This window comes from Pristis pectinata, chromosome 6, assembly GCF_009764475.1.
Source record: "Pristis pectinata isolate sPriPec2 chromosome 6, sPriPec2.1.pri, whole genome shotgun sequence".
NCBI classification, from domain to species: Eukaryota; Metazoa; Chordata; class Chondrichthyes; order Rhinopristiformes; family Pristidae; genus Pristis; species Pristis pectinata.
In genome coordinates this window covers 92,414,058-92,436,034 of record NC_067410.1, presented here as the reverse complement: position 1 = coordinate 92,436,034, position 21,977 = coordinate 92,414,058, and the positions used below count along the sequence as shown (strand labels likewise).

The following is a 21,977-nucleotide window of genomic DNA, read 5'->3' as shown; positions in this document are numbered from 1 at the left end:
ATGACGAACCGCATTTATTATTCATCGATAAGTTAAAGGCTTTACACATTTTAAACCAACATCTTTTTAAAAATAAATCTCTATTCTTAAAATCGTTTTATTTGAAAGACATGTGTTCCCAAATTGGAGTTTTAATTTATTTAATTGGCCTAAGTTTGATTTTATAAAAATCTCCGATGTGACAGTTCAAAAAAGAATGTGTTCGTCTTCACGAATAGCTGGGTGCGTGTCGCCAGCTGTCGTGTCCGCCGGCGCCTGGGGTTGGTCTTCCAACGTCCCAGCGTGCTGTGCGGCGGCCTCTTCCTCCATCTTGGGTTCTAGGGCAGACAGTGAGTGTTGAGCGCTGCCAACTATTAACTGACTATCGAGGCTCATTATTAATCTTACGACGGTTCAAAGCCGCTTGTCCTGCTACAGGAGTGTGCGTGCGTCGGTTATTTGTTGTCGGTGAGGTTGTGTGTTGTCGGATGTTTCTGATATTGACCGGATTGCACTCGGTGACTGACCGCTCTCGCTCTTTTGCAGGGTCCTGCTGCCTGGCGCGCACTCGCAATGCCTGGAAGGTGAGAGATGGGTCGGGCTGTTCCCGATACAGGGTTGTAGTTAAAGTCCCCTCGACCTGTGCGGATCGTGCGAACACTGCCTATTTTCAGTATCTGAAGCTAGGGGGAAAGCGTAAAGCCCATTTCCTGTTAGTTATGGGGTTTTGCTCTCTAGTGCTGTGTGGGTTGTCCTTTGGGCAACGATCTCCCATAAAATGAAAGAAAACCTATGACTGTCAATTTTTATATATTGACCCACCTTCTCACTACATCCCACATTGTTATCCTCATTCTTAACTGCTGAATTTGTACGTCAGCAACATTCTCGGCAAATTGCATGGTATTTTGGCTAAATAAGCCTGTCTGACTATAACTCTGCTTTCTGAGTGTCAAGCCAACCATTTATTAGTTAATAATCATCTGTTGACAGTGATATTTAAGTGAGAGTATTGAGATCAATTCGGAACTTCTCAGATTTAGCCTTATTAAATGGAGTTCTTGCAGTGGAATGAAAATGTTGAGAAATGTGTTTTGATATCTGAAAAGATTTGTGAAAATGTTACATGAAATTTTAATTACACAATGTTGCTATCTAAAGTCATTTTTAATTAAGTTATTTCTGAATGACACATTTACCATTTTTCACTTTTATTCCTCAGATTGTGGTGCAAAGCTGTTTTTACTGGCTATAAACGTGGCCTTCGAAACCAAAGAGAGCATACAGCTCTACTGAAGATTGAGGGCGTTTACTGCCGTGATGAAACAGAATTTTACCTGGGTAAAAGATGTGCCTATGTATACAAGGCAAAGAAGTGAGTATATCTTTTGATTGGAAGGTTTTGATTCATGGTTTTAAATTTCATCTCTTGTTGATGTTTTCTAGTTGTCATTCATGCAACACTTTCTTCATTGTTTGGTGAAATATATGTTCTTGTTATTTCCAATGTTGATAAAATGTAAGAATTTGTTCTCCACTGCACTGGATTTTTGAAATCCACTTTAAAATTCTAACATGTTTTTTTCACTTTGGAGTGGAGACTGCATTTTGAATCTATTCAATTGTTACTGAGGAAGTAAAAGTTTAAATAGTTTTGAGTGAGTTCACGTTAAATTATGTAGAATTTGTATCTCAAACAGGGCATCTGGCACAACTGCTATGCCAATGATTATCTTTCCATTCAACCTTCATCTAATTAAAGAAGTTACTGAACATCATTGGGAAATGATGTTCAATACTGAACATCAATGGGACCATCATATGATAGAATTTTGCCCTGCAGCTCGAGAGAGGAGCTGAAACCTGACGTAATGGTATTACAGTTGAGTAAAGATAACTACAGGCGCACGCAGAAGGTGGTGGCCAGAGTTGATTGGAAAGGACCCTAGCAGGGAAGACAGTGGAGCAGCAATGACCGGGAGTAATTAGGGAAACGCGGCAGAATTTCATCTTAAAGAAGGAGAAACATATTAAGGGGAGGATGAGGCAACCATGGCTGACAAGGGAGGTCAGGGACAGTATAAAAGCAAAAGAGAGGGCGTACAATATGGCAAAGATTAGTGAGAAGCCAAGAGGATTGGGAAGCCTTTGAAAGCCAACAGAGGACAACTCAAAAAGCTAAAAGGGAGGGGAAGATGAAATCCAAAGGTAAACTAGCCAATAATATAAAATAAGGTTCCAAAGTGTTTTTAGATCTGTAGTGGGTAAGAGAGAGTCGAGTGGACATTGGACCACTTGAAAATTATGCTGGAGAAGTAGTAACAGGGAAATGGTGGAGGAGCTAAATAAGTACTATGCGTCAGTCTTCACAGTGGAAGACACCATTAACGTGCCAGAAATTCAAGAAGGTTGGGTCAGATGTGAGTGTAGTGGCCATAACTGAGGAGAAGGTGCTGGGGAAGCTGAAAGGCATAATGGCAGATAACTCACCTGGACCAGATGGACTACAGCCCAGAGTTCTGAAAGAGGTAGCTGAAGAGATTATGGAGGCATTAATAATGATTTTAAGAATCACTGGAGTCCGGAAGGATCCCAGGGGACTGGAAAATTGCAAATGTGATGCCGCTGTTTAAGAAGGAAGGGAGGGAGGCAAAAGACACAAAATTATAGGCTGGTTCACCTGACCTTGGTGGTTGGTAAGATTTTGGAGTCCATTATTAAGCATGAAATTTCCAAGTACTTGGAAGTACTGTTTCATCAAGGGGAGATCTTGCCTAACAACTCTGTTAGAATTCTTCAAGGAAATTCTAAGGAGGTTAGACAAAGGAGTCGGTGGATGTTAGTTGAATTTTCAGAAGGCCTTTGGCAAGGTGCTGCACATGAGGCATCTAAACAAGAGCCCATGGTATTAGAGGCAAGGTACTAGCATGGATAGAAGATTTTCAGGGTGGCTGCCAGTGACTAGTGAATTCTGTTGGGACTGCAATGCTTTGTAGATTAATGATGAGGATGAAGGAACTGATGGCATTGTGGCTAAGTTTGCAGGTGATACCAAGATGGTGGTGTCGCTGAAGCAGGGAGTCTGCAGAAGGATTTGGAATATTATGAGCAGTTTTGGGCCCTGTATCTAACAAAGGGTGTGTTGGGTCTGGAGGGTCCAGAGGATGTTCACAAGAATGATTCCAGGAATGAAAGGCTTATTATATGAGGAGTGTTTGATGTTTCTGGGCCTGTACTCTATAGAGTTCAAAAGGATGAGGGGGATATCATTGAAATCTACCAGATACTAAAAGGCCTGGATAGAGTGGACACAGAAAGGATGTTTCCTAGGGAAGTCTAGATTCTGAGGGCACAGCCTCAGAATAAAGGAATGTCCCTTAACTCTGAGAAGGAGGAATTTCTTTAGCCTGAGTGTAGTGAATCTGTGGAATTCATTGTCAGAGAGCTGCGGAGCCGGTCATTGGGTGTTTTTTAAGGCTGAGATTGATAGGTTCTTGATTAGTAAGGAGGTTATGGGGAGAAGGTAAGAGAATGGAGTTTAAAAGAAAAATTAGCTATGATGAACTGGCGGAACAGACTCAATGGGCTGAATGGCATAATTCTGCTATATCTTTTGGGAAACTGCACTGTTTTAGGGTTGTTGGTAATGTGGTAAATTGGATTGTATTTCAATAAATCTTATTTTCAGATAATTGTGAAACACAGGTATAGGTAGACTTGCTGATAACACTAAGTGCACTGCTTTCTCCCTGCTAAAATTGTTAATTAATAATATCCCAGATTGCCTAATGCAAATGTCTGATGGGTTTTTGGACCTGTACAAAGAGGATTGGGGATGCTTTCCTACAATTTTAAACAATTTCTAAAGTTGTAAAATTTGAGCTTCTATTTACATTGTTTCTACTTTAGATTTCATATAAAATTTTATATTACACCTGTAATTGGTACCTCCTACAAAACAAATTAATGTCTTGGTTCAATGACTTTTCATTGTTAACATTGTTTCTCTCCACTAAACTTGTTTGACCCAGTTTATTCAGCATTTTCTGTTATTTCAGATATCCACCATCTACAGTTTTTTTTGGGGGGGGTAGGAGTTCTAGTTAAGTAAATTATTGACCTTTGATTTGTGGTGAAATGCAACTTTTGCTCCTTTTGCAGCAATACCGTCACTCCTGGTGGTAAACCAAATAAAACTCGTGTTATTTGGGGTAAAGTGACTCGTTCTCATGGTAACAGTGGCATGGTCCGTGCCAAGTTCAGAAGTAACCTGCCCGCAAAGGCTATTGGGCACAGGATTCGTGTGGTAAGTACATGCTGCAGTCATTTTTTACATGTTTACTTTTATATTGAATCTCCTGGTCTGATTATTGCAATCAAAAATCTGCAAGTTTATTGGTTATTTAATTTGTGCTGAATTCTGCTTTAACCAAGGTTGTTGCATCTTTAATATCTTTGTTTGAACATTCAGTATGAGAGATACTGGCATAAAGGTTAACTTGTGTTGATTGATCTGATTAAAGTTTCTGGTAACTTGTAACAATTGATAGTTTTGGATTTATTTGGAGCACATGTAATTACAGTGGCTACATTTCCTTATTGTCCACCGTGTTCACCTGGCCATCTGACAAATGAATACGAAGTAATACTCAAAAGCATGATAATATTGCTGACTCTCCATTACAGATCTAGAAATATTAGAATTTTGTACAAGTTTCCAAATTGAGGACAGAAACTGATTTGCCATTGGTAATTATGCTCCTGGGGTACAACAAAGCAACATCTGGTACAAATGCTTGGTAAATACTATACTGGATTCTGCTTTTACTGTTCTGGGCGGTTCTGGTATTCATTAGTAAAACAACTCCAACTTGGAGATTTTGACAGTTCTAGATTCCATGACTGTCCTCAGTTGCATAAGACGTGGACACTGCAAAACCTGGATATAGAACTGAATAAAGTAGTAGTTGGGCAAGTGCATCTTCCATGAGGGATAGCTAAATGTATTGAAATACATTTTTAATGAAAGCATTGAACAGTTTGCAAGTGTTTCATTTTGTCTGATGGTTTTATATTTCTTTTGCAGATGCTGTACCCATCAAGAATTTGAAGCAAGGCTGTACATAATTTGAAAATAAATAGTAAAATGGTCTAAATTGCCTGGTTGAGTGTCTTTACCTTTTTTGTTAGTGCATTGACATTTAGTATGGCACATTGGGCACTAAAGAGACCCAAGAATTTGCATGATTGATGCTACAAAGCTGGGTGTTGCATAAATGCTTTAGTAGGTAATCTTTAAAATCTACCATTCTCCAATCTACCAGTGTATACAGCATTCTGTCTTTAGCTTTCTAGCACATGCATTTTTTTTCCCTTTCAATGGATAGGGAATACTTTTTCCAATAAAAAGCATGTATAGGAAACAAAATCAAAATGTTAAACCTCTGCTTTGGTTCCAACTGGGGTGTTTTCCAATTATGGGTACCACAGTATAGGGAGGAAGTAAAGCACAGAAGAAATTTATCAAAGTTTAGTTACAGGTAATGCTGGAAACATTTAGGTCAAGTGGCATGTGTGCAGAGGTTGTGGTATGTGGTCAATGTTTCAGGTCAATGACTGTCAGGACTGGAAAAGGTTGGAAATAAAACATGTTTGAAGTTGTAGAGAAGGGGGAAGGGTTGAAGGAACAAAGGGAATGTCTGATGAGATGAAGACTGAGATACTGAACATTACAACATGAAAATATACAAATTATGAGCCAGAATAGGTCATATGGCTCCTTTAACCTACTCTGCCATTTAATGATATGGCAGTTGACTAACATCATTGCAGATTCCTGTCCATCAACAGTAACCTATCACTCTCCCTGTCCCTATTTCTCCCCCACCCAAGCTCCAGCCTGCTTATCAAGCACCTATCCCTTTCAAAAAAATTATTAAGAGGTTGCTTCCACCACCCTTTGAGGAAAAGCTCCATAATCTTAAATGGGTGACTTTGTTTTTAAACAGTTTTCCTCCTAGATAAGAGGAATTGCCCTCTTTACATCCACCCCGTCAAGTCCCCTCAGGCTCTTGCACATTTTAACCAAATCCCTTCTAAACTCAAGTAGACAAGGTCTAGCCTGTCCAACCTTCCTTCAATATAACCTGCCAACTCCATATTAGTCTAGTAAACTCCTCTGAGCTATTTCCAATGCCTTAACATCCTTAAGTAAGCAGTCCAATACTCTACACAATCCTCCAGATGTTTTACCATTGCCCAATATAACTGAAGCATAACCTCCCTCTTGCATTCAATTCCAGCAACTAGCGGTGCCTTTGGAATAACCATAGAACCATACAGCACAAAACAGGCCCTTCGGCCCGTTGTGCCGTCCATCAGACCACCCTCACACTACCTAACCCCTTCCTCCCGCATATCCCTCTATCTCACGTTCCTCCATATGCCTATCCAACAAGCTCTTGAACCTGTTCAATGTATCTGCCTCCACCACCACCCCAGGCAGTGCATTCCATGCACCAACCACTCTTTGGGTGAAAAACCTCCCGCTGACATCTCCCCTGAACCTCCCACCCATAACCTTAAAGCCATGACCTCTCTTGAGCATTGGTGCCCTGGGAAGGAGGCGCTGACTGTCTACTCTATCTATTCCTCTCAATATTTTATATACCTCTATCATGTCTCCTCTCATCCTCCTCCTTTCCAGTAAATAAAGCCCTAGCACCTTAAGCCTCTCCTCATATTCAATACCCTCCAATCCAGGCAGCATCCTGGTAAATCTCCTCTGCACCCTCTCCAATGCCTCCACATCCTTCCTATAATGAGGCGACCAGAACTGAACACGGTACTCTAAATGTGGCCTAACTAGAGTTTTGTAAAGCTGCATCATAACCTCGCGGCTCTTAAACTCAGTCCCGCGACTTATGAAAGCCAACATCCCATTGGCCTTCTTAACTGCTCTTTCTACCTGTGAGGCAACTTTCAATGAACTGTGAATATGAACCCCCAGATCCCTCAGCTCCTCCACACTGCCAAGTACCTTGCCGTTTACCCTGTACTCTGCCCTGGAGTTTGTCCTTCCAAAGTGTACCACCTCACACTTCTCCGGATTGAACTCCATCTGCCACTTGTCAGCCCAGCTCTGCATCCTATCGATATCCCTCTGTAAGCTCTGACAGCCCTCCACACTATCCACAACACCGCCTATTTTAGTGTCGTCCGCAAACTTACTAACCCAGCCTTCCACCCCCTCATCTAAGTCATCTATAAATATCACAAAAAGTAGAGGTCCCAGAAGCGATCTCTGCGGGACACCACTAGTCACTGCCTTCCAATCCGAGGGCACTCCTTCCACCACAACCCTCTGCTTTCTACATGCAAGCCAATTCCTAATCCACACAGCCAAGCTTCCTTGGATCCCTTGGCCTCTGACCTTCTGAAGAAGCCTACCATGAGGAACCTTATCAAATGCCTTACTAAAATCCATGTAAACCACAACCACCACACTGCCCTCATCAATCTTCCTGGTCACCTCCTCAAAGAACTCTATCAGGCTTGTGAGGCAAGATCTTCCCTTCACAAAGCCATGCTGGCTGTCCCTAATCAGTCCATGATTCTCTAGGTGTTCATAAATCCTATCCCTTGGAATCCTTTCTAACAGCTTACCCACCACAAACGTGAGACTCACCGGTCTATAATTCCCTGGCCTATCCCTATTACGTTTTTTGAACAAGGGGACCACATTCGCAATCCTCCAATCCTCCGGCACCACCCCCGTAGACAACGAGGACTCAAAGATCCTTACCAGCGGTTCAGCAATCTCCTCCCTAGCCTCTCAAAGCAGCCTGGGGAAAATCCCGTCAGGCCCCGGAGATTTATCCGTCTTAATATTATTTAACAACTTCAACACATCCTCTCTCTTGATATCAACAACCTCAAGAACATTACCCCTACCAGCACTCCCTTCCGCATCATCAAGACCCCCCTCCCTGGTGAATACCGAAGAGAAGTACTCATTCAGAACTTCTCCCACTTCTGCCACCTCCAGGCAAATTCTCCCACCTTTGTCCTTAATCGGACCTACCTTCACCCTAGCCATCCTCCTACCCTTCACGTACTTGAAAAAGGCCTTGGGATTTTCCTTAACCCTACTAGCCAAAGCCTTTTCATGTCCCCTTCTAGCTCTCCTCAGCCCTTTCTTAAGTTCCTTCCTCGCTACCCTATATTCCTCACGGGCCCTGTCTGAACCTTGCTGCTTATACCTCACATATGCTACCTTCTTCTCCCTAACAAGTCGTTCCACCTCTCTCGTCACCCATGGTTCCTTCACCCTGCCATTCTTTCTCTGCCTCACCGGGACATATTTATCCCTAACATCCTGCATAAGATCCCTGAATATCGACCACATCCCCATGGTACATTTTCCTTCAAAAAGGACATCCCAATTTACACTCCCAAGTTCTCACCTTATAGCCTCGTAGTTAGCCCTTCCCCAATTGAAAAACCTCTTGTCCTCTCTGCACCTGTCCCTGTCCATGACAATTTTAAAGGTTATGGAGCAATGGTCACTGTCCCCCAAATGCTCACCCACCAATAGATCCTTTACCTGTCCCGGTTCATTTCCTAAAACTAGATCTAACATGGCATTCCCTCTAGTCGGCCTGTCAACATACTGCGTCAGGAATCCCTCCTGGACACATTTAATGTGGGAGAAAATTTTATACAAGGGCAATACAACCATGTGAATTATTCATTAGGACAGATTCTTCTGCATCTCAGAGCTCTGCAATCTGTCACCATACAAATAATGTTATTTTTTGTGCCAAAATTTTCCCACTTTATACTCCACTTGCCAAATCTTTGCCCACTCACAACTTATCTATACTTTTTGTAGCCTTGTTACATCCTCTTCATAACTATTGTTCCTACCTTGGTGAGTTGAGGCTCTAGCACCAATCCTCATGACACACCATTTGCTACATATCAGCCAGAAAAAGACCACTTCAAACATTACTTAAAAGAACTGTAATGTGTTTTCCCTTTCACAAAACTTGAATTTGCCTGATCATTTTAAATTTCTCTAAGTGCACTGCTAGAGCACATTTAATAATGGTTCCTGTTTCCCTATGACAGGTGTTGAGCTATCTGGCCTGTAGTTTCCTGCTTTCTGTCTCCCATTTTCAATATTTGCTCATTTCCAATCTACACGAGGTGGTGATGCTAGCTGGGAGAGAGTGAAGTCTTGTTAACTGCAGCCAATTTGGAGTAAATCATAAATGAGAAATGAGAACAGTAGAGGAGAAAAAATGCTTCAATTGCTAGAAATATAAACTGGAAAATGTTAGAAATCCTCAGCAAATCAGACAATCTGGAAAGAAAAACAGTTAACAAACTGAAATGGCTATTAGCATAGATATAACTGCAGGAATCAGTTGAGCCTTGTCAATTGTGGTGGTCTACAGAAATTGTTGAATGTATTGTTAGAATGTAACATGCTTAATCAGAAATTGCAGTTCCTCAAGCTCACATTACATTGAACCCTATATGGGTCATAGACAGGATGATGCAAAAGAATTGAAAGCCAACTAGATCATAATTCTTCCAAACTGTAGGTTTTCTGAAGACCATTCTGCATTTAGATTCTCTAATGTAGAAGAGGCAACTAAATTGAAAGAAGTATAAGTGAATTGCTGGTTCAGCTAGGAATGTGGTCCCAGGTTGGGAAGGGAAGAGGTAAATGGGCAGGTATTGCATCTCCCACAATTATATGGGAAGGTGCTGCAAGAAGGGGAGCAGGTATTGAATGAAGCAGGGAGTTATCTGGAGAACTGGATCTATGGAAATGCTGAAAGGACAGTGGAAGATGTGCAGTTGCTGGCATTAAAGGTGGCAGAAATTACAAGGTTGTATGTGGAGGCTGGTCTGGTGGAAGGTGTACCCTTGCTCTGGGAGGGAAGGTGGGGATGAGAGCAGAACAGTAGAAATCAGTTGAGCCTTGTCAATTAAGGTGGAGGGAAAAATGATTTAAGGAAAAAGGAAGAGATCTTGGATGCATTGGAATGGATATGACAGCTAGAGAAATGGCAAGACTAGAATGTAGTCCTTATGGAGACCAGGGTGAGGGCCTGGAGGTCAGTGACCAGTGGTGTTCTGCAGGGATCTGTTCTTGGACCCCTGCTCTTTGTGATTTTTATAAATGACTTGGATGAGGGTGTGGAAGGGTGGGTTAGTAAGTTTGCTGATGATACAAAGGTTGGTGGTGGTGTGGATAGTGTAGAAGGATGCTGTAGATTACAACAGGATATTGATAGGATGCAGAGCTGGGCTGAGAAGTGGCAGATGGAGTTCAACCCAGATAAGTGTAAAGTGATACACTTCGGGAGATCGAATTTGAAGGCAGAATACAAGGTTAATGGCAGGACTCTTAGCAGTGTGGAGGAACAGTTGGATCTTGGGGTCCACGTCCATAGATCCCTCAAGGTTGCTGCGCAGGTCAATAGGGTTGTTAAGAAGGCATATGGAGAGTTGGCCTTCATTAGGGTATTGAGTTAAAGAGCCGCGTGGTGATGTTGCAGCTCTATAGAACTCTGGTTAGACCACATTTGGAGTATTGTGTTCAGTCTGGTCACCTCATTATAGGAAGGATGTGGAAGCTTTAGAGAGGGTACAGAGGAGATTTACCAGGATGTTGCCTGGATTGGAGAGCATGTCTTATGAGGATAGGTTGAGTGAGCTATGGCTTTTCTCTTTGGAGAGAAAGAGGATGAGAGGTGACTTGATAGAGGTGTACAAGATGATAAGAGGCATAGATTGAGTGGGCAGTCAGAGACTTTTTCCCAGGGCAACAATGGCTAACATGAGGAGACATAATTTTAAGGTGATTGGAGGAAGATGTAAGGGGGATGTCAGGGGTAAGATTTTTAAACAGAGAGTTGTGGGTGCATGGAACACACTGCCAGCAGAGATTGTGGAGGCAGATACATTAGGGATATGTAAGAGACTCTTAGACAGACACATGAATGATAGAGAAATGGGGGGCTATGTGGGAGGAAAGGGTTAGATAGATCTTAGGGTAGGATAAAATGTCAGCACAACATTGTGGGCCGAAGGGCCTGTACTGTGCTGTAATGTTCTATGTTCTAGTAAAGTTAGATGTAGAAGTCTATGGGCTTGCAATGGATGCTGGTTGCTAACCATTCCTTTGAGATGGAGAAAGTGAAGTTGAGAAAGAAAAGAGTTGGAGATGGACCAACATCTGGCGGTACAGTAGTGTAGCGGTTAGCATAACGTTATTACAGCGCCAGCAGCACGGGTTCAATTCCTGCCGCTGTCTGTAAGGAGTTTGTACATTCTCCCTGGGTGGGTTTCCTCCAGGTGCTCCGGCTTCCTCTCATATTTCAAAGACGTACAGGTTAGGAGTTGTGGGCATGCTATGTTGGCGCCGGAAGAGTTGCGACACTTGCGGGCTGCCCTCAACACATTCTAAAGTAATGCAAAATGACATATTTCACTGTGTTTCGATGTACATGTGACTAATAAGTAAATATGTGAATGCAAGAGCAAGGTGGAAACTGGCAGCAAAGGTGATGAAATTTTCAAGTTCTGCATAAGAGCAGGACATGAAATTGATAGAAATATTAACATACCAGAAATAGAGGTAAGGGAGGGAGCCTGTGTGTGACTGAAAGGTCGGCTGTTCCATAATCTCACAGAGACAGAGGGCTTCCTGGACAGAAACAAACCCAGAAAATTTGCAAAGCTGCTGGGTGCTTCTAGTATTTTCTGTTTTTGTTTCTGATTTTCATAATACGGACACTTTGGCTCCCATAATTTGGATCCATGGCTACACCTGTGATTGGTATAAGTGAGTGGAGTTAGAACTTGTCCAACATGAGAACAAGTTCAGTCAGGTGAAGGAGGTGATACTGGGAGGGGACCAGTTGGACCTCTGTTCAAAGAAGTAAAAGGCCCTTGAGAAAGTGGAGTTTTCTGTGGTAGAGAAAAAGCTAAAAGGATATTTCATAACTGTTTAAAACCTCAAAGAATTTAGGTGGTTTCTCCGTATTTAATGTTTCTGGTGGCTGAAAAAGAAATGCCATGGATTTATGACAAATGACAAATAAAACTAAAGCTGACAAATAAAAATGAAGCCAATAATAAAAACTTAAAGCAACAAAGTATTAAGGATTTGATGAGGTGCCAACTAAATAGGCTGATGGATACAGATTCTATACCAGTCCTCAAAGGGTATTTGGTCAAAATTCAAGGAATAAATTGTAGGAAGTCAAGAGAATGGAACTTAAATGGATTATTCTTAGAACTGCACAGAGAATAGGCAAATGACTTTTTGTTAGTGACTTGCTATTTGAAAGCTTCCAATATCTAGTACCTGCAATGCAACTTGATAGGAAGGAAAGTAAACTACTTTCAGAAATTGATAAGTGGTTATAATTACTTTTGGATCTCCACACAAATTTGCAAACCTTATATACACCTGAGTTTTTATTTGATCGCAGGTAACATTCTGCAGCAGAATGAATATAAAACTGGCTAAAGGGCAGAAACCAGAGAGGTGTATTAAATTTTCTTTCAGACTGCAGGGAGGTAAACAGGGGTCTCTGGTGGTCTATTAAGATTCATGTTGATTTTTATGTATACTAATCAACATCTTTAGGTCCATGGGCCATATTTTCAATATTTACAAATGATGGTAAGCTTGAATATGATGGAAACAAGGAGTAGAACACCAGAAGGACAAAGATGGACAGAAAAATAATGTGCAATTTAGCACACATATGATGTGATCATAAAGGGTATATTTTTGAAGAAACTGAGAAATTGAGCTATTCACATATATTTTAAAAATGGCAAGGTAATTTGAGTAATCTGTTGAAGCTTATGATTTCATTCTTTAGATCTAGAGTAATGGAATACAAAAGCAACTTTTATCAAATACTAGTTAGAATCCAGATGGCTAATATTATACAAAGTTATCAAGGCTTTGGAGAAGGTGCAAAATAGATGTATTGTTACAAGGAGCAAGGAAAACTTTTCGTAGAGAAACTCGGAAAAGAGAAGGTTAAAAGATCTGAGAAATCATGAAGGGTTTTAATTAGCAAAAAAAAATCAGAGGACTTGGTAGGAGTGGTAAAATACATAGTCCTTTATGGAACACGATGCCCAAAAGTGTGGTGAAAGCAGATTCAATAGAAGCTTCCAACTTGGATATATGCTTGAAGGAGAAAATAAAATCACAGTATTATGGTGAAAATGTGGGATTAATCGGATCACACTTCCAAAGAATAGACACAAAGTGCGGAATAGCTTCTCAGATGCTGCATAGTTCTGGCAAACAGGAATAGTCTTAAAAACGATCAAAAATAGAAGGGGAAGAAAAATATGTGTTCAAATTGGAGAAACTAAGTTTCTTAAAGAGAAACAGTAATAAGGCTGAAGAAATAAGTTTGACAAAGACTATGGTAATAGATTAGAGAGAGGCAAGCTCTTGAGGGGTTGAAAACAATTTAATATGAACAACAATATTCGCAAAAAATGGAGAGAAGCAATGGAAAATAGTTAAAATGAATTCATCAAAGTTTAGGAAAAATAGCTTCTGCTAATCAAGAACAAACTAAATAATAATATGACAATATATGAATAAGGATATACAAAGCAAAACAGGGCAATGAATAGTGTAGATTAGATATTGATGGGCAGCGTAGCCGAGTATGTAGAAATTATGAGAGAAGTTTTTAAAAAAATGAATGCAAAATGAGCTATGAAATTAAGTAATCCAGGAGCTTGAAACAATCTAAAATTCTACCAATTTAAATGAAGAAGGGAGATTAGGGCCACTTAAGGCATGCTTGGGAAAAATCATTGGCAACAGGAGAGAAAAGGTAGAAATGTGAACTAATTACATTCCTTCATTACTTACCAAAGAGATACATCAGATGAACCTCCAAAAGAGCTTCAATAATATCATACATTTTAGACCACATCATAATCAATGTAGTCAGAGTCATTGGACAAGAAAGAATAACAAGCACACAAGAAGAAAGCTGAGTGCAGCATTATTTGGTTGCTATTCACATTAGTAGAAAGTGGACTATCACAAGGATCCATGTTGGGACCATAGTTATCCATAATTTAAATTAGTAATATACAGCTTGGAATCAACAACACAATTTCTGAATTTACAGATTACACTATAATGGAGGGTGTAGTCAATACTGTGGAGGACAGCAATAAATTACACAAAGGCATTATTAATAAGCTTACAAATGGGTATATACATAGAGAATTAATTTCAGTACAGATAAAAATTTGATCAGAAAACAAAATCTTGGTATATACAATAGAAAACTCTTCAAAATAATGGCATAGATTAAGTAAGGCCATTAAAAACAAAATCAAACACTAAAGTTTCTCTCATTAACCTATCAACCAGATGGCTTCATCAACAACTATCATCATGGCAACCGTGACCTCATCCTATCAAAGATATTCCCCTTGTCCTTCCCTAACCTCTATACAACCTAAAACTGACTTGTTTTTTTACTTTCCCGGTTCTGATAAACAGTCTTTGACCTGTGACATTAACTCTTTCCACAAATGTTGCATGACTTTCTGAGTGTTTCCAACATTTTCTGTTTTTCCCCAATCACTAGGATTAATTTCTAGAATGATAGAATTAAACTTAAGAGAAATTATGCTTAATTTGTATCAAGCATTGGTTAGATCACAATTAGAGCACTATGTAAAATGTAATTGGAGAAATATGTAGTTATACCTATCACTAAAAGATAATTATGCTGGTTCTTTTTCTTATAGAGAGGATAAAAGTTAATCTAAAAGACTTTGTAATTATGGTACAATTAGTGGATGTACTCAGCAAGTTAGGCAGTGTTTGTGGAGAGGGAAAAGGATTAACATTTGAGACCAATGACCTTTCACCTGATAATTATAGGGTTTTGATAGAAGGACAGAAAGGAGAAGGGTAAATGAAGAGGATATCAAATATCATCTTGTCACCAGAAAATCATTGTGAGTTCAAGAAAACCTTCTTCACCCAGAAAGTGGTGAGATTGTAGAATTCCTTAACATGGGGAGTATTTGAATTAAGGGTTTGTATGCATTTTAAGAGAGGTCAGATAACATTTGAGGCTGAAGGAAAGATGATTATGAATAAAAGTATGCTTGAATGGAACTTAAAGACTAGCATGAACAAACTAGGACAAATAGCCATGTTGAATATGCAACCTCTTAAATACCTTGACATCCATCCTTACGTATGATGCCCAGAATTGTACGTAATATTCTAGTTCTTTTATTGATCTTGAAGTGTTCTCAAAATTAACAGTATTATTAAAATTCAAGCTGCAATGTTGTATTAAACAAACAATTTGAAGCTGTCAGGTTTTACAGCAGCACTGTAATATGTAGATTGTTCTTCCACTTACTGGTTGAATTTTTAGGGGAGGATATGTAGTTGAGTGATTTATACAATGTAATTTCCAGTGGAAACTTTCTTTTGCTAATTTAGGCCTTGCCAGAACGTGGCTGGGAAACAAAAAACTATCTTGACCTAGTGCCAGATCTAAACAAAGATTCCTTTCAGCCAATTCATTGCGGAACATGTGAACAGTGAAGTGTTAAGATTTCTTATTCAGAAATGTTAAACATTTATCTGCAATTTCCTTCTTTAAGCATATCATTAGACCTTAATATGACCACCAAAGAGAAAACATAATTCTGTGCAGTTAGTACATTTTTGGGGGGGATTAATTCAGGATACCAAACTCTCCAACCAGATTCCCTTTGGAAATTCATTTGTTGTTCGAGATACTAAAACATCTGTGATTTTTTTAAATCTACATCTAGCTTTCCTCATGTTTACCATTCAATGTTATTGCTACTCAGATGTAAAATCTCCTTTTTTATCTTCAAAGGAGTTGGATCATGCATTCCTTTGTTATGCAGCATGACCTATTTCATCATCACAACTGTTTCATCTCCCACAGAGTTGTCCATTCATCACTCCTTTGCCAAATTAAAACTCTGCCCATTCCATATCACTCATTCCTTCCCAAATTTCACTGTTCAACCTCAATTAACAGCTGCCTCTCTCAATGTGTGCTTCACTTAGCTTATCTTGGGCTCTATGACCTCTCTTGCTTCCAAATGTCATCATTTTTTGAAAACAGGCAACGTTGCATATCTTAAGCAAAGTTGTTAACAAATGATGCACCATAGGAACACTCTCTGTAACTCCATCAGGACACAGTGGTAAAAGAGAACCTGATTCCAATCAGAAATAAACAATATTTCAGTTGAGGGTGCTGCTGAGGCACTGTCAGATGACAGGAAAATCTGAGCAGATGTCACAACCTCAAAGAGGAAGAAAGAAAATCAAATTTAGATGACATTCAATGTAGTTTGATCTGGAACTAAGCATGTGCATATGACTTTGAGCTCAAAAAGTATTGGGACTTTAATAAATGCCTTTCTAATATCCAATGTGCAATGTGCCTTACTGAACTGACTAACTTTTTAAAATCCTAAAATGTTTTTTCAGGGATTGAAAAGATTAAAATACTTGTAAATCTGTTATGAAAGAACAACTACAGGAGCCAAAATGAAGAATGCATGCTACTCAGTTCTAAGCATTGTTTTCAATTGTTTGTTTCATGGCTGGTAGTAACTTAGACAATACAGTACAACATTAGTGTTCTACAGGCATTTTCTGGAAATGAATCCCTGTTGCAAGAAAACATTGCTTCAAAAAAATATATTTTGCATTCCTACACACTGCAAAATTTAGTCCACTTATTGCAAAGGTGCACATAATTTTTAAGTTAGTCAGCTGACAAAGTCTCACCAATGCACCGTTAAACCTTCAGCTTGTTAACCTCAGGAAGATGTGGAAGAATTTGTAGTACATATCATGAAGAAGCGTAACTGCAATGGGATATGAGGTTTAACAGAAAAAGAGTTTGAGATGGGGTGGGGGAAATGATTGAACGACGAATGTGATGTTAGCAAAGGGCACAAATAAAAGGTATATTAGGTATAGGAAGATTGTGAATAGCTGAAAAAGGATAAGCATAAAGATGAGAAACTGTTGCTTGAGTTTATATTGAATATCATTGTAATATTCTAGAAAGCCGACGACAGAGAAGGATAGAGATTTGACATGATAAATGACTGGAAGCTCACTAAACATGTGTAATCAAATGCAATGACAAATATGCAAAGACCAGTTGATCCATCCTACTTGTTCCACACAAATGCAATCCCCTGTAAATCACAATGCACACGTTTGACCTACCAGAAGTCCATGGGAACACTGAAAAACTAGATTAAAAGTCCAGGCCAATAAGGGAAAAATGAAAAATGAGAAATGTCTTATTAGCTCTTTCAGAACAATCAAAAACAGCCCAAATTTCCATTCTGGGCCTGATTTGTGTACCGCCCTAACATTAGGTGAATGCTGCCCCAGATACAGGTACGCCTCATTGCAAAACAATCAACAAATCCCATTCATCTAATCTAGATTCGATATCCCTATTGTTGAAGAGGCTATACTGAAAGCAGAAAATACAGTTTAGGAGGTTGGTGGAAGTACATAAAAATTGCTGTCTCACATAGGAGAATTTGAGGTCCTGAACTGCTGAGAGAAGTGAATTGTTGCATGTCTTGAGTTTATCAGGTGAAGGAGACTAGGTAGAAGTAGTAATGGAAGATTGGAATTGGTTTATTATTGTCACTTGTACCAAGGTACAGTGAAAAACCCGTCTTGCATACCATTCATACAGATCAATTCATTACGCAGTGCATTGAGGTAGTACAAGGTAAAACAATATAGAAAGCAGAGTACATTTTGTATTCTGTACATTCTATACACTGTACATACGCAGAGTACATTCTGTACATTCTGGAGTACAACGTTGGTAAATGTGAGGTCATCCACTTTGGAAGGAAAAATAGAAGATCAGATTATTATTTAAATGGTGAAAAATTGCAGCATACTGTTGTGCAGAGGGAATTGGGAGTGCTTGTGCATGAATGGCAAAAGATTGGTTTGCAGGTGCAATGGTTATCAAGAAGGCAAATGGAATGTTGGTCTTCGTTGCTAAAGGGATTGAATTTAAGAGCAGGGAGGTTATGCTGCAACCGTATAGGATACTGGTGAGGCTGCGCCTGGAGTACTGCGTGCAGTTCTGGTCTCCTTACTTGAGAAAAAGTATACTAGCTTTGGAGGTGATGCAGAGGAGGTTCACCAGGTTGATTCCGGAGATGAGGGAGTTAGCCTATGAGGAGAGATTGAGTCATTTGGGGCCATACTCGGTGGAATTCAGAAGAATGAGAGGGGATCTTATAGAAATATATAAAATTATGAAAGGGATAGATAAGATAGAGGCAGGAAAATTGTTTCCACTGGTAGGTGAGACTAGAACTAGGGGGCATAGTCTCAAGATTTCAGGGGAGTAGATTTAGGACAGAGATGAGGAGGAACTGCTTTTCCCAGAGAGCAGTGAATCTATGGAATTCTCTGCCCAGGGAAGCAGTAGGCTACCTCAATAAATATATTTAAGACACAGTTAGATAGATGGGGAAAAGGCAGATAGGTGGAGCTGAGTCCACGACCAGATCAGCCATGATCTTATTGAATGGCAGAGCAGGCTCAATGGGCCAGGTGGCCTACTCCTGCTCCTAATGCTCTTATGAGTAAACTGTCACAGCTAAAGAGAAAATGCATTGCAGGTAGACAATAAGGTGCAAGGTCCTAACAAGGTAGATTGTGAGGTCAAGAGTCCATCTTATCGTACTAGGGAACCATTCAATTGTCTTATAACAGCGGGACAGAAGCTGTCCTTGAGCCTGGTGGTACGTGTTTTCAGGCTTTTATATCTTCTGCCTGATGGGAGAAGGGAGAAGAAAGAATGTCCAGGGTGGGTGGGGTCTTTGATTATGCTGGCTGCTTTACCGAGGCAGCGAGAAGTATAGACAGAGTCCATGGAGGAGAGGCTGGTTTCCATGATGTGCTGAGCTGTGTCCACAACTCTCTGCAGAGTGAAGAGTATGGGCCCTTCAGAATGATGAATGGGGAGGTTAAGTGCTTTTTGATGGATCTGACTGATTTCTAATGCCATCATTATTTTACAAAGTTTCTCCTCAATTTTTAGGGACACTCTCCCTCCATCATTGGCACCCAGTGCAGTGGTGGGCAGTTCAAGACACCTGTTGCATAGTGGACAAAATAAGATTTTGCTGTAAAATAATTGACAGTTTGGATTATATTTTGGCAGTCATTACACTTTGGTACTGGTTAGCTCTATCACCTGAAGCCATGACTAGGAAATGGAAGAAACTAACCCACATGAGACCACTGTTTCTAGGTGCCTGCTTGTAATGGGGATTTTCTAAATTCCTGGGATTTAGTTGTTTTCTGCATAGGTTTTCTCAAGGTGAAGAAGATAGTGATTCCTACTGAGAATTTCTTCTGAAAACTTTGGGACCCTCTAATTTTTTCAAAACGATGTCACCGAAATGCACGATTACTTTCAGGGTGGCCAGACTCAGTGTAGTTATGAATGGAAGTGGAGCTGGCTGGAATTTGCTAGGAACATTAGTCACTGAGACATCCTGTTGTTCTTTCCATTCTGAAATCTGTACTATCCAGGAACTAGGCTCTGCTTTTTTAAGTAGATCAAGGCTTTTCCCCCCCTGCAATTCCACTCTAATTTGGATTGAGCTGTTTATCTGTGAAAGGACATTGAATCACCCTAACTCTCTACCTTTTGGTTGACCTTATTCTTCAAATGCTCTACATCCCTGCTGTAGTCTGCTCTAATACATCTTCGGAGAACCAAGCAAACATCCCCTGCAAAAGGTCATGGAAATGTAAACCTTGGCAAAACTTGTGGCCTATGAGGTATCAAGAGCAGTGTGCCCTGCGACATCTAATGTCTACTTCAGGCATTCTTCCATGTGCCTTTTTTGTAGGTGCGGCAAGTCTATTTTCAATATCCATGAAAGCACATCCTAGTTACAACATGGAAAAAGGCTATTCAGCCTGCTGAGTTCTTTATTGGCATTATGAAAGAACTTTACCCTCTCCCCGGTGCCCTGCAAATTCTTTCCTCTTAGTTACTTATCCAGCTCTTCTTTGAATACAACAAATGAATCTGGTATGAAGCCTCCAATGCACAGGATTGCAAGAGGCTGTAGAGGGTTATAGACTCAACCAGCTCCATCACGGACACAACTCTCCCCACCATCAAGGACATCTTCAAGAGGTGGTGCCTCATTAAGGACCCTCACCATCTGAGACATGCCCTCTTCTCATTACTACCATCAGGGAGTAGGTACAGAAGCCTGAAGACCCAAACTCAGTGATTCAGGAACAACTTCTTCCCCTCCACCATCAGATTTCTGAACGATCCATGAACCCATGAACACTTCCTCATTACTCCTTTTTTTTGCACTATCTTTTTATTTTTGTAATTTACAGATTTTACGTCTTTGCACTGTACTGCTGCTGCAAAACAACAAATTTCACATCATATGTCAGTGATAATAATTCTGATTCTGACTCATTACTACCCCAGCATAACAGACACCAACCACTTAATATGTAAAAGATCATCCTGTCACTCCTAGCTCCCTTAAGCTCCCTTATGTGGAACTTTTGTTCCATATATGTCAGTTCTTGACCCTCCAATAATGAAAACAGTTTCACTTTATCTGGTCTGTCTATAACCGTCATGATTTTAAATACCTCTGTTCCTCGGAGAATCACCCAGCTTCTCCAGACTCTTCACACCACTAAAGTTCATCAACCCTGGAATCATTTTGGTAAATCTTAGCACCAAAGCCTTCATATCCTTCCTAAAGAGTGGCACCCAGAACTAAACACAAGACTCCAAATATTTGTTCCGAACCTATTTCCATTATCGCCTGAGCCTTGGGTGTACCTACTGGCTGCAGTTCTCTTCCGCATGATGCATAGGAGTGAAAGTGGATCAGAGCTAGTCCTGTGTGACTGCAATTCACTGGCCTATTAAAATGCTGCCATCATTGTGCAAGTCTCCAAATGCCACTAATTATTCTACAAGCCTGGGTGACCAATGCAGTGAGTTTGAACAATATCCAACAATTAATGTCTTCCTCAATCAGGGGTAAAAACAGGTCACAGGCAGCATTATCTATCACTGTTCAGAACTAGATTTTCATTTAATACCATGCACTTGCACATTCTGAGTTCACTTACAATTACAGCGCTGATGTCTATATGGACTTTATTAAGGCATTTATCAAGGTCCTACATAGTCGGGGCCTACAATAATTTGGGGAGGATCTGTAGTGGTGGAAGGGTGTTTTACTGATTGGAAGTCTGACCAGTGGTATACTGCTGGGACCCTCATTGCTTTTGATATTTATTATCGACTTGGATGTAAATGTAGGAGGTAAGATCAGCAAGCTTGCCAATGTCCTAGATAGTGAAGAAGGTTGTCTAAGACTACAGCAGGATATAGATAAGATGGAAAGTTAGGCAGAGCATTGGCAGTTGGAACTTAATCCTGACGAGTGCGAGGTGAAGCATTTTGGGATGACAATATGGCAACACAGGTAGACAGGGTAGTTAAGAAGGCATATGGCAAGCTTACCTTCATAAGGTTGGGGCATGGAATATATAAATTGAGAGGTTATGTTGCAACTTTAGCTAATTAAACCCACCAGTCTTTGATACATGTTACAGAATGTCCTCACTATTTATCTACTTTATCTCAACTTCACAGTATATCTCTTACGTGTCCTCGACTGGTTGCCTTTTGAAGATATCAAAGTTCTTTGCCTCAACCAAAGGTTACTGCGCTACTCAGGAACTGAAAGTGTCCTCTTTCGGAGGAGAAATTGTTTTGCTTCAAATTCAAAACCAAGCCACTGCAGTCGCCACGTCCCCAACTCTCCGCAACCCCACCGGAGCTTCGCTG

The 21,977-nt window shown here is 40.3% G+C and overlaps 2 protein-coding genes across 4 annotated transcripts in view; one reads left to right on the top strand and one right to left on the bottom strand.

The window, feature by feature from the left end:
- The window catches only part of iqcg (IQ motif containing G), a 46,936-nt gene extending 24,973 nt beyond the window's left edge, over nt 1–21,963 (bottom strand). Inside the window, exon 1 of one of the 2 annotated variants that reach the window (XM_052018888.1) lies at nt 21,795–21,963. The gene's annotated coding sequence lies outside the window, so the exon portion shown is untranslated. Of the gene's footprint in view, nt 1–15,251; nt 15,377–21,794 lie in introns of those variants that run through there. The other variant, XM_052018889.1, reaches the window with a different exon arrangement.
- Nucleotides 226–5,135, top strand: rpl35a (ribosomal protein L35a). Of its 2 annotated transcripts, none has more exons than XM_052018891.1 (5): nt 226–329; nt 526–563; nt 1,202–1,354; nt 4,141–4,285; nt 5,066–5,135. In XM_052018891.1, the coding sequence occupies exons 2-5, from the start codon at nt 553–555 to the stop codon at nt 5,087–5,089; spliced, it is 333 nt and encodes a 110-aa protein (XP_051874851.1). In that variant the 5' UTR covers nt 226–329; nt 526–552; the 3' UTR covers nt 5,090–5,135. The 2 variants fall into 2 exon arrangements, with proteins under 2 accessions (XP_051874851.1, XP_051874853.1); XM_052018893.1 differs by lacking the exon at nt 226–329 and adding an exon at nt 341–447.
- Nucleotides 21,964–21,977: the final 14 nt, after the last annotated feature.